A 13,129-nucleotide genomic window follows, 5' to 3' on the forward strand; every position below is an offset into this window, starting at 1 on the left:
TTACTGATTGATCCCCACCACCACCTTACTGCTATTACCATCAGACAGTCAGAGAGAGAGTTACTGATTGATTCCCCGCACCACCTTACTGCTATTACCATCAGACAGTCAGAGAGAGAGTTACTGATTGATTCCCCGCACCCCACCTTAATCTATAATAGTAATAATAATAATAATATGCCATTTAGCAGACGCTTTTATCCAAAGAGACTTACAGTCATGTGCGCATACATTTTTACATATGGGTGGTCCCGGGGATCGAACCCACTACCCTTGGCGTTACAAGCGCCGTGCTCTACCAGCTGAGCTACGGAGGACCGCTACTCTGTCTTCCTCTACCTGGTCTATTCTATCAGTTCAGACCTGCAGGACGGAGAGGAGTGGAGAGTAGAGGACGACAACATTGTCACTTGGCAATGAGCGATTCATTTTCTATGTTCTTGTTCCAATACTGTCTTCATATTTATGTTCGTATATATATATCAATCTGTCAGGTGAAAATGCCCTTGTCAATTTTTTTTCATGAGATTTTGGAGGCCAGTGCATCTTATCTATCTAAACTGTTCACTTACACCGTAATGTGTCTCTCTCCGATCCATGCCTTCTTACGTTCATCTATACGTTTAACTTTGGATCAGATCAACGAGGTAAGATAATATTTTTTGGTTTATTTGTGATTATTCTTTAGACATGTGGAGAAGTTAAAGTTGTTTGCATTGTGAAGGGCAGAATGAAGCTGTGTTGCAATGATGAAATAGATGAAAGAGGATTTCCCACGTTAGGTCACGTGACTGTGAAACCTTTCTTTTTGGGGGACCCTTTGTCTCAAGACATTGAGATGTACAGTACTCTACGCAACATTTATAATGCTTTGTAAAGCATTTGTAACGCATACATACTCATGGAAAAATACCAATTTGTTCAAGTTTGACCAAAAGCATCTTCAAGCCTTATGGCAGCTGACATAACCTGACATAGCCATACATAACCTGCCCTGAAACAAAACCAAACACCTTCTGAATGTTACATTATATCAGATGTTATACACCACTATGGGCAGGTTTCCCAGACTCAGATTAAACCTAGTCCAAGGACTGAAAAGCACTTTCAATAGAATCTGAATTTAACATAATTTTTTAAAATCCAGGAGTAGTCTTAATATAAATCTGGAAAACCGGTCCTACAGCATATGTCAGCTGGTATGTTGCATGCATGACACTGGTCAGTGAATGCTGCTTCCTTGTGAAGTAACTCTGTCACTATGTATGCTTTATACAATGCTTCATAGAGTCTTTGTTTGATACGAACTGTGACAGAGTGAGTATTGCATGCCCAAGGTGTTCTGCACGCGTCACAGTCCGTCGGCCCTCTTCGGGACAATAGGTTCACTGTAGCGGTTCTCAGGGAGGTTCTTAAGGAGACCCCAGAAGAACCCAACAGAACCATTTTTACCAGGGCCACGTTCACCACAGACTAACCCAACCGAACCATTTTACCAGGGCCACGTTCACCACAGACTAACCCAACAGAACCATCTTGATAATTTTACTTTGTATTTGTTAGTTTTTTCCCTTTTCCTTAATAATACTATTTTTTTTTATCTGGAAAAAGAGTGCTCCATATGTTTAGAAGAATCCTCTCCACTGGAATAATGATATATACTAGTTTTTTTTTGTTTTTTTTGCAGCTCATCGGAAAACCCCCAACAAATTGAATTCTCGTCAACTTGAATGAGTCTCCTTTCCTTCCCTCAAGTTGGGAATGATTAATTAATACGAGGGGAAAGTCACTAAATTATTCCTCTTCTCTCTCTCCTCTTTATTCTTTCTTAGCGCTGTAACCGTACCCATACATCCCCCTAGTAACCATACTGCTGTTCTGTTGTCACTTGACTGTGGCCTCCACATAATGAGTGTGTGTTTTAAAGTGTTAGTATTCACACGTCCCAAATTACACCCTATTCCCCTTTTACGGCGCACTACTTTTCTAGTCGGTAAATAGTGCGGTATATAAGGACTAGTGTGTCATTTGGGACCTAATCACTGTTATGATTACTCACACAGACACAGACAGGAGCAGGAAGTAAGACTAAGTTGGGGATGGGGTATTGTAAATAGACTTGCAATTAAAAAGTAGAATATGACTGCGGTGGTAATAACCTCCTCCCTAAAGAAAGAGAGAAAGACAACTAGACTAGTGGCAGAAACACTAGCTTCATTTTGATGTTGAGTTTTCCTGTTAATTCTACTTTTCGTGCTGTTTCTAAATACTCTGTCTGCCCTCCATATTCTCTCTCCCTCTCTCTATGAATATTGACTACCGTGTCTTTGTCATGCTGGGCTATAGTCAAATAAAAAAAGGGGATTGAGGAAAGTCTTTGAAACTGTCTGAGAGAAAGCGTTCCACAGGGATGCTGGCTCCATGTTGACTCTAATGCTTCCCCCAGTTGTGTCAAATTGGCTGGATGTCCTTTGGGGTGGTGGATCATTCTTGATACACACAGGGAAACTGTTGAGCGTGAAAAACCCAGCAGCGTTGCAGTTCTTGACTCAAACCGGTGCGCCTGGCACCTACTACCATACCCCGTTCAAAGGCACTTAAATATTTTGTCTTGCCCATTCACCCTCTGAATGGCACACATACACAATCCATGTCTCAATTGTCTCAAGGCTTAAAAATCCTTATTTAACCTGTCTCCTCCCCTTCATCTACACTGATTGAAGTGGATTTAACAAGTGACATCAATAAGGGGTCATATCTTTCACCTGGATTCACCTGGTCAGTCTATGTCATGGAAAGAGCAGGTGTTCCTAATGTTTTGTACACTAGCATTATATGGATATTATACCCTTTATAATTTAGAGTGACAATGACAGACAGGGAGGATGACATTGGGCTGCTATCATCATGTCCTCTCTCCCCTCCTGTCCCAAGATGCACCGCTGTGAGGAAATCTCCCTCCTAGAAGACACATATCTATCTTGGTTTGACTGGCCCCATGAAGACAGGGACATATTTGTGCCATATTGAAGCTGTTTCTCAGAGAGAGAGAGAGGGGGAGCGTCCCAAATGACACCCTATGGCCTATTTAGTGCACTAGGTCCCCATAGATCCCTGGTCAAAAGTAGTGCACTATATAGGGAATAGGGGTGCCATTTGGGACTCAGTCTCAGAGAGAGACAGAAATGCTAAACGACTAATCCTCAGGACTTTAATGTGTTGAAGTATGTCCTTGTAGACGTTTGTCGCTCTCTGCCTGTCTGCCTAGTGCCCCTCTCTCGCTGCCCCGCCTGTCTCTATGAAAGGAAAATGCTTCCATCTTTTAAGACAAACGGCGTCGGTCGGTCGGCCCGCGTATAGCTAGAGACGGCTGGAACCATCTGAGACGCTGCAACATCGATGATTGATCAGGACTCTCAATCTCAATTTTATTCTCTAGCTAACAGAGTGTCTCTGGGTTTAAAATACATGAATAGAGGGAAAGCTTTCCTCTCAAAGAAGCCTGGATGTTGATTGTTCATCATTGGCATTATTCTGAATTGCTCTTCCAGATTTCCTTGAGTCTATATTTAAATGCTGTTACGTGGCTGGGTTTGTAATGGAAATGTATTGGGGTGTAATTGTCTGATAAGCCGAGTTGATTACTAAAAAATGAACAATAACTTGGGTTTGTATAGAGCAATCTGCTGCCTTGGAGCCAACACACACACACACACACACACACACCAAGACTGACACACACACCAACCCCCCTGTGAACGGCAGTGAGGCTGGTGTATTTTGATAATTTGTCTTAATTGTGCCTGGTATGGGATCAGTATGGAGATATCCCCACAGAGAGAGAGAGAGATATCCATATTTCATGAGCCAATAATCTGAGTGCTGTGGATCTGATCTGAAGATGAGGCTTTATTCTCCCTGAGCTCCCTGAGCTGGGCTGAATGAGTCCAGACAGAGAAGGGAGGGATAGACAGACAGACAGACAGACAGACAGACAGACAGACAGGCTGAGAGGTAGACAGACAGACAGACAGACAGACAGACAGACAGACAGACAGACAGACAGGCTGAGAGGTAGACAGACAGACAGACAGGCTGAGAGGTAGTTAGACAGACAGACAGGCTGAGAGGTAGACAGACAGACAGACAGACAGACAGACAGACAGACAGACAGACACACTGAGAGGTAGACAGACAGACAGACAAGGGCTCTTGTTTTCGGCTGCTGTTGCAGAGTTTTGCTGGCGGAACTATTTCAGCATGACATACGCTGTGCTACTTCCTAATGGGCTCTCTGTTTGACATGATTCCCCAAGAACCTTCCTCCTCGCACTGCCTTCTCATGTCTGATAATGATGTGGATACAACCCCCCCTCTCTCTGTCTCTCTCTCTCTCTCTCTCTCTCCCCCTCTCTGTCTCTCTCTCTCTCCCCCTCTCTCTCTCTCTCTTCTCTCTCTCTCTACTCTCTCTCTCTTCTCTCTCCTTTCTGTCTTGCGTTCTCTCTTTTTTCTGTCTTTCCAATATTTCCTTTTTAGGAGCCGACAGATAATATTTTGACCTTTAACTTGGTGTTATCATTTAAAGAGTTGACACATGACACCACATTTCATGTCTGTCTCTTCTGTTCTTCTCTCTCTCCCTCTCTTCTCTCCCTCCCTCTGTTCTCTCCCTCCCTCTCTTCTCTCTCTCCCTCTGTTCTCTCTCGCCCTCTGTTCTCTCCCTCCCTCTCTTCTCTCCCTCCCTCTGTTCTCTCCCTCCCTCTCTTCTCTCTCTCCCTCTGTTCTTCTCTCCCTCTCCCTTCAGAGCTTCTTTGAGGGACAGTCCGCTCCATGGGACTCCGCTAAGAAAGATGAGAACCGCATGAAGAACCGATATGGGAACATCATTGCATGTGTGTATAAAGCATGATCTCCTCTGCTCAATATTAATCTATATGATATAGACTGATCTCTCTAGCTCCTCTCTTGATTAATATTAATCTATATTATATAGACTGATCTCTCTAGCTCCTCTCTGATCAATATTAATCTACAGTTGAAGTCGGAAGTTTACATACACTTAGGTTGGAATCATTAAAACTCATTTTTCAACCACTCCACACATTTCTTGTTAACAAACTATACTTTTGGCAAGTCGGTTAGGACATCTACTTTGTGCATGACACAAGTAATTTTTCCAACAATTGTTTACAGACAGATTATTTCACTTATAATTCACTGTATCACAATTCCAGTGGGTCAGATGTTTCCATACACTAAGTTGACTGTGCCTTTAAACAGCTTGGAAAATTCCAGAAAATGATGTCATGGCTTTAGAACCTTCTGATAGGCTAATTGACATCATTTGAGTCAATTGGAGGTGTACCTGTGGATGTATTTCGAAGCCTACCTTCAAACTCAGTGCCTCTTTGCTTGACATCATGGGAAAATCAAAATAAATCAGCCAAGACCTCAGAAAACAAATTGTAGACCTCCAAAAGTCTGGTTCATCCTTGGGAGCAATTTCCAAACGCCTGAAGGTACCACGTCCATCTGTACAAACAATAGCACGCAAGTATAAACACCATGGGACCACGCAGCCGCCATACCGCTCAGGAAGGAGACGCATTCTGTCTCCTAGAGATGAACGTACTTTGGTGTGAAAAGTGCAAATCAATCCCAGAACAACAGCAAAGGACCTTGTGAAGATGCTGGAGGAAACAGGTACAAAAGTATCTATATCCACAGTAAAACGAGTCCTATATCGACATAACCTGAAAGGCCTCTCAGCAAAGAAGAAGTCACTGCTCCAAAACCGCCATAAAAAAGCCAGACTACGGTTTGCAACTGCACATGGGGACAAAGATCATACTTTTTGGAGAAATGTCCTCTGGTCTGATGAAACAAAAATAGAACTGTTTGGCCATAATGACCGTCGTTATGTTTGGAGGAAAAGGGGGAACTTGCAAGCTGAAGAACACCATCCCAACCGTGAAGCATGGGGGTGGCAGCATCATGCTGTGGGGGTGCTTTGCTGCAGGAGGGACTGGTGCACTTCACAAAATAGATGGCATCATGAGGAAAGAACATTATGTGGATATATTGAAGCAACATCTCAAGACATCAGTCAGGAAGTTAAAGCTTGGTCGCAAATGGGTCTTCCAAATGGACAATGACACCAATCATACTTCCAAAGTTGTGGCAAAATGGCTTAAGGACAACAAAGTCAAGGTATTGGAGTGGCCATCACAAAGCCCTGACCTCAATCCTATAGAGAATGTGTGGGCAGAACTGAAAAGCGTGTTGCGAGCAAGGAGGCCACCAACCTGACTCAGTTACACCAGCTCTGTCAGGAGGAATGGGCCAAAATTCACCCAACTTATTGTGGGAAGCTTGTGGAAGGCTACCCGAAACGTTTGACCCAAGTTAAACAATTTAAAGGCAATGCTACCAAATACTAATTGAGTGTATGTAAACTTCTGACCCACTGGGAATGTGATGAAAGAAATAAAAGCTGAAATAAATCATTCTCTCTACTATTATTCTGACATTTCACATTCTTAAAATAAAGTGGTGATCCTAACTGACCTAAGACAGGGCATTTTTACTAGGATTAAATATCAGGAATTGTGAAAAACAGAGTTTAAATGTATTTGGCTAGGGTGTATGTAAACTACCGACTTCAACTGTATATTATATGTGCCATTCTAATTTCTCTGTCTGGTCTAAGGCCTCTGCTTGACTCTGCTGTTATCAGTCAACAGAATGACGTCTAGCATTACGCCAATGAAAAATACACTATGTGGGTCAGAAGTGGAATGGTAATATCCTTTTAGTTTGATAAAGCCAGTATTTATTTGAACACAGCTTAGGCTTTCATTGTTGACCTCTCCATCCCTTCCCTGCAATAGGTCTGCTGTGGGACTGTAATGACCGTAACGATGCTTCCTCTCACCTCCTCTCTCTCCCTTTCCTTCTCCTCCCCCCCTGGTTAATGTGATTCATTCTGAGCTGGTTTCTCTCCACCCTCTCTTCCTCTCTTCCCCCTCTCCTCTCCTCCCTCTCCTCCTCTCCTCCCTCTCCTCCTCTCCTCCCTCTCCTCCCTCTCCTCCTCTCCTCCCTCTCCTCCTCTCCTCCCTCTCCTCCCTCTCCTCCCTCTCCTCCTCTCTTCCCTCTCCTCCTCTCCTCCCTCTCCTCCTCTCCTCCCTCACTCCTCTCTTCCCCCTGCCCTCTCCTCCCTCTCCTCCTCTCCTCCCTCTCCTCCTCTCCTCCCTCTCCTCCTCTCCTCCCTCTCCTCCTCTCTTCCCCCTGTCCTCTCCTCCCTCTCCTCCTCTCCTCCCTCCTCCTCTCCTCCCTCTCCTCCCTCTCCTCCCTCTCCTCCTCTCCTCCCTCTCCTCCTCTCCTCCCTCTCCTCCTCTCCTCCCTCTACTCCTCTCTTCCCCCTGTCCTCTCCTCCCTCTCCTCCTCTCCTCCCTCTCCTCCTCTCCTCCCTCTCCTCCCTCTCCCTCCCTCTCCTCCTCTCCTCCCTCTCCTCCCTCTCCTCCCTCTCCTCCCTCTCCCCCTCTCCTCCCTCTCCTCCCTCTCCTCCTCTCCTCCTCTCCTCCTCTCCTCCCTCTCCTCCCTCTCCTCCCTCTCCTCCTCTCCTCCCTCTCCTCCTCTCCTCCCTCTACTCCTCTCTTCCCCCTGTCCTCTCCTCCCTCTCCTCCCTCTCCTCCTCTCTTCCCCCTGTCCTCTCCTCCCTCTCCTCCCTCTCCTCCTCTCTTCCCCCTGTCCTCTCCTCCCTCTCCTCCCTCTCCTCCTCTCTTCCCCCTGTCCTCTCCTCCTCTCTTCCCCCTGTCCTCTCCTCCCTCTGTTCCAGATGATCACTCCCGAGTCAGACTTCAGCCCCTGGAGGGAGAGCAGAACTCTGATTACATTAATGCAAATTACGTTGATGTAAGTACACACACCAGCCGGCTACACACACACACACACACACACACACACACACACACACACACTAGCTGGCTACACACACACACACACACACACACACACACACACACTAGCTGCACTCACACACACACACACACACACACACACACACACACACACACACACACACACACCAGCCGGCTACACACACACACACACACACACACACACACACACACACACACACACACACACACACACACACACACACACACACACACACCAGCCGGCTACACACACACACACACACACTAGCCGGCTACACACACACACACACACACACACACACACACACTAGCCGGCTACACTCACATACACACACACACACTAGCCGGCTACACTCACACACACACACACACACACACACACACCAGCCGGCTACAAGGACACAACGGTTGCTGCCTCCGATGCTCTCGGCGTCATGGGGGACCTTCAGGACACACACACGTTTGCCCTCATGTAAAGTCGGATGTCTTCTTATTTGAATAAGAGATGTTTGTGGGAATCAGAATCAGGAACTGTTTGGTACGGAGAAGGCTGATTGGTTGATGGGGGGGAAACTGAGGTTATGGGGTTTGGTCACAGTTTGACATGTTAGTCATTTAGCAGACGCTCCTATCCAGAGCCACTTACAGCTAGTGTATTTATCTGAAGATAGCTAGGTGAGACAACCACATATCACAATCGTAACAAGTACATTTTCCCTCAACAAAGTAGTTATCGGCAAACTCAGTGCTAGTAGGTACGAATGGGCATTAAAGCAGAGCGAGAGAGCAGACAAATAGTCTTAACCTATGACACATCATAGGGAGTAATGACAGGACATAGTGAACCTGTGACACATCATAGGGAGTAATGACAGGACATAGTGAACCTATGACACATCATAGGGAGTAATGACAGGACATAGTGAACCTGTGACACATCATAGGGAGTAATGACAGGACATAGTGAACCTGTGACACATCATAGGGAGTAATGACAGGACATAGTGAACCTGTGACACATCATAGGGAGTAATGACAGGACATAGTGAACCTATGACACATCATAGGGAGTAATGACAGGACATAGTGAACCTATGACACATCATAGGGAGTAATGACAGGACATAGTCGACTGACTGAAGCAAAGCAGTTTTCCACCATCAAGACTATTGACTAAGAATAGGCTATGTTGAGGTTCCTGCTTTGAAACCATTCCCTGAGAATAGCAAGTGTTAGAAATAAGGTGTGATGTATTAGTGACTGGCCTCTTGTAGCTGAATGACTGATCTAACTACCTGACTCCTTAAGTGGTTTTCTCCTTACGAGAAAATACGTACATTCATAATGCCAGGTGCTCACACTCACACGCACCCTGACACTTCCAAATGTAAATTGATAATGCAAGGTGGGCCACCGGCAAATGCAGTGTGTTAAATGATTTACCTCTCCAACACCATTCAGTTTAAGTCCATTATGAGGACAGGAGAGTGCTGTGGAGAAGAGGGAGAGTGTGTGTCTGTGTGTGTGTGTGTGTGTGTGTGTGTGTGTGTGTGTGTGTGTGTGTGTGTGTGTGTGTCTGTGTGTGTCTGGAGACTCACATTAGCAGCTAGTGGGCCATTATCAGATAAGAATATATCCGTGTTTGTGCTCTCTGAAAGCCTTTCTAACCCATCTCCAGGCCTGTCCTGCTTAATCAACTCTTCTGTATAGAACATCTCCACTTGGGTTAATATACCAGTGATTAGCATTCAGGAACATATGAATAAGTCATGGGAGTAAGCAGGGTAGAACAGGAGTGGAAAATAACTCTTGCCACACATGCAAACACAAACATACACACATTACCTGATTCTGGCCCTTCCTTCTTCAAAATCATTCCTATAACGATTACTTTCCACATTCACATTAACCCATTTGTTTGATTGTTACATTTGAAAACACACTCAGGCCCAGCTGAAGTGGTGGGGGGGAGCAATCAGTACTAGGCCTAGCTGAAGATAGAGGGAAGAGGGTGAAGAAAGAGGGGGGAGAGGGAGAAGAGAGAGGGAGAAGGAGAAGAGAGAGAGGAGAGGGAGATGAAAGAGGGGGGAGAGGGAGGAGAGAAAATAGAGGGAGAAGAGAGAGGTAAGAGAGAGTGGAGAGGGAGAAGAGAGATGAGAGAGGGGAGAGGGAGAAGAGAGATGAGAGAGGGGAGAGGGAGAAGAGAGAGGGAGAAGAGAGAGGGGAGAGGGAGAAGGGAGAGGGGAGAGGGAGAAGAGAGAGGGGAGAGGGAGAAGAGAGAGAAGAGACAGGGAGAAGAGAGAGGGGAGAGGGAGAAGAGAGATGAGAGAGGGGAGAGGGAGAAGAGAGATGAGAGAGGGGAGAGGGAGAAGAGAGAGGGAGAAGAGAGAGGGGAGAGGGAGAAGGGAGAGGGGAGAGGGAGAAGAGAGAGGGGAGAGGGAGAAGAGAGAGAAGAGACAGGGAGAAGAGAGAGGGGGAGAAGGAGAAGAGAGATGGAGAAGAGAGAGAGGAGAGGGAGAAGGGAGAGGGGAGAGGGAGAAGAGAGAGGGGAGAGGGAGAAGAGAGAGAGGAGAGGGAGAAGAGGGAGAAGATACATGGAGAAGAGAGAGGGGGAGAAGGAGAAGAGAGATGGAGAAGAGAGAGAGGAGAGGGAGAAGAAAGAGGGGGAAGCAGGAGAGGAGAAAATAGAGGGAGAAGAGAGAGGTAAGAGGGAGAGAGGAGAGGGAGAAGAGAGTGGGGAGAGGGAGAAGAGAGAGGGAGAAGAGAGCGGGGAGAGGGAGAAGGGAGTGTCTAAGGCACTGCATCGCAGTGCTAGCTGTGCCACTAGAGATCCTGGTTCGAATCCAGGCTCTGTCGTAGCCGGCCGCGACCGGGAGACCCATGGGGCGGCGCACAATTGGCCCAGCGTCGTCCAGGGTAGGGGAGGGAATGGCCGGCAGGGATGTAGCTCAGTTGGTAGAGCATGGCGTTTGCAACGCCATGGTTGTGGGTTCGATTCCAGTATAAAAATGTATGCACTCACTAACTGTAAGTCGCTCTGGATAAGAGCGTCTGCTAAATGACTAAAATGTAAATGTAAAATGAGAGGGAGAAGGGAGAGGGAGAAGATAGAGAGGGAGAAGAGAGAGGGGGAGAGGGAGAAGAGAGAGGGAGAAGAGAGAGGGAGAAGAGAGAGGGGAGAGGGAGAAGAGAGAGGGGAGAGGGAGAAGAGAGAGGGGAGAGGGAGAAGAGAGATGAGAGAGGGGAGAGGGAGAAGAGAGAGGGAGAAGAGAGAGGGAGAAGAGAGAGGGGAGAGGGAGAAGAGGAGAGGGAGAAGGGAGGGAGAAGAGAGATGAGAGAGGGGAGAGGGTGAAGAGAGAGGGGAGAGGGAGAAGGGAGAGGGAGAAGATAGAGAGGGAGAAGAGAGAGGGGAGAGGGAGAAGAGAGATGGAGAAGAGAGAGAGGGGGAGAGGGAGAAGAGAGAGGGGAGAGGGAGAGAGAGGGGGAGAGGGAGAAGAGAGAGGGGAGAGGGAGAAGAGAGAGGGAGAAGGGAGAGGGAGAAGAGAGAGGGAGAAGAGAGAGGGAGAAGAGAGAGGGGAGAGGGAGAAGAGAGAGAGGAGAAGAGAGATAGGAGAGGAAGAAGAGAGAGGGAGAAGAGAGAGAAGAGAGAGGGGAGAGGGAGAAGAGAGATGGGAGAGGGAGAAGAGAGAGGGGAGATAGAGAAGAGAGAGTGAGAAGAGAGAGGGGAGAGGGAGAAGAGAGAGGGGAGAGGGAGAAGAGAGAGTGAGAAGAGAGAGGGGAGAGGGAGAAGAGAGAGGGGAGAGATAGAAGAGAGAGGGGAGAGAGAGGGAGAAGAGAGACAGTAGAGGGAGGGGAAAGGGAGAAGAGAGAGAGTAGAGGAAGGTGAGAGAGAAGAGAGAGTGAGAAGAGAGAGGGGAGAGGGAGAAGAGAGAGAAGAGAGAGGGAGAAGAGAGAGGGGGAGAAGGAGAAGAGATATGGAGAAAAGAGATAGGAGAGGGAGAAGAAAGAGGGGGAAGCGGGAGAAGAGAGAGTGAAAAGAGAGAGAGGAGAGGGAGAAGAGAGAGGGGAGAGGGAGAAGAGAGAGGGAGAAGAGAGAGGGGAGAGGGAGAAGAGAGAGGGAGAAGAGAGAGTGGAGAGGGAGAAGAGAGAGGGAGAAGAGAGAGGGGAGAGAGGGAGAAGAGAGAGGGGAGAGAGGGAGAAGAGAGAGAGAGAAGAGAGAGGGGAGAAGGAGAAGAGAGATGGAGAAGAGAGAGAGGAGAGGGAGAAGAAAGAGGGGGAAGCGGGAGAAGAGAAAATAGACGGAGAAGAGAGAGGTAAGAGGGAGAGAGGAGAGGGAGAAGAGAGATGGGAGAGGGAGAAGAGAGAGGGAGAAGAGAAAGAGAGAAGAGAGAGGGGAGAGGGAGAAGAGAGAGGGAGAAGAGAGAGAGAAGAGAGAGAGTAGAGGGAGAAGAGAGAGTGAGATGGGAGAGGGATAAGAGAGAGGGGAGAGGGAGAAGAGAAGAGAGAGGAAGAAGAGAGAGAGGGGAGAGGGATAAGAGAAGAGAGAGGAAGAAGAGAGAGAGAGAGAGGGAGAGGGAGAAGAGAGAGGGAGAAGAGAATCAGAACTAGGCCCAGCTGAGGATGAATGAGATGGTGAGGAGAGGGAAGGGAGGATGAGTGAGAGAAAGATAAGTCTTTCAATCTAATGTTTTGTTTCCTGTTGTCTCTCCTGAGGGAAGACGAGGAATGGGACAAATAAAATTTGAGGGATTATGTTAGATTAACGTAATCTCTGGGACTAGAAACTCTATTGTGGAGATCAGTGTAGCTTGCTGGATCTGGGGATTATCAACACTTTGGAGGGTTGATGGGAGATGTGGGTGTTTGGTGGTGTGTGTGTGTGTGTGTTCGTGCTTAAGTGTGTGTGTGCGTGCATTAGTCTCTGCATTAGGGTTGATTTCTTTATATTGACTGACTGACAACAACCCTATTCTCAAACAGTCTCCTGACAAATATGTTACACTTCTGAATGAATGATTATGAATACCTCTTTGTGTTCTATGGCTGTGGATTTTAATATTCTTCTTTGTTTTCAGGGCTACCACAGGCCGAACCATTACATCGCTACCCAAGGTAGGAATGGAAATTATGAACTGTGTGTGTGTACGCGTGTGTGTGTGTGAATGAGTGGATGATTTGTTAAGGCTATC

At 47.0% G+C, this 13,129-nt stretch overlaps 1 protein-coding gene across 1 annotated transcript in view; it reads left to right on the top strand.

Annotated features, from left to right (window-relative positions):
- The window catches only part of LOC121535702 (receptor-type tyrosine-protein phosphatase mu-like), a 427,462-nt gene that overhangs the window by 356,436 nt on the left and 57,897 nt on the right, over window positions 1–13,129 (top strand). The window contains exons 23-26 of the mRNA XM_045205919.1: window positions 639–647; window positions 4,805–4,892; window positions 7,838–7,914; window positions 13,016–13,052. Coding sequence (XP_045061854.1) covers window positions 639–647; window positions 4,805–4,892; window positions 7,838–7,914; window positions 13,016–13,052 — 211 coding nt within the window. The remainder of the gene's footprint in view (window positions 1–638; window positions 648–4,804; window positions 4,893–7,837; window positions 7,915–13,015; window positions 13,053–13,129) is intronic.

The sequence above is a fragment of the Coregonus clupeaformis genome, chromosome 21 (assembly GCF_020615455.1).
Source record: "Coregonus clupeaformis isolate EN_2021a chromosome 21, ASM2061545v1, whole genome shotgun sequence".
NCBI lineage: Eukaryota > Metazoa > Chordata > Actinopteri > Salmoniformes > Salmonidae > Coregonus > Coregonus clupeaformis.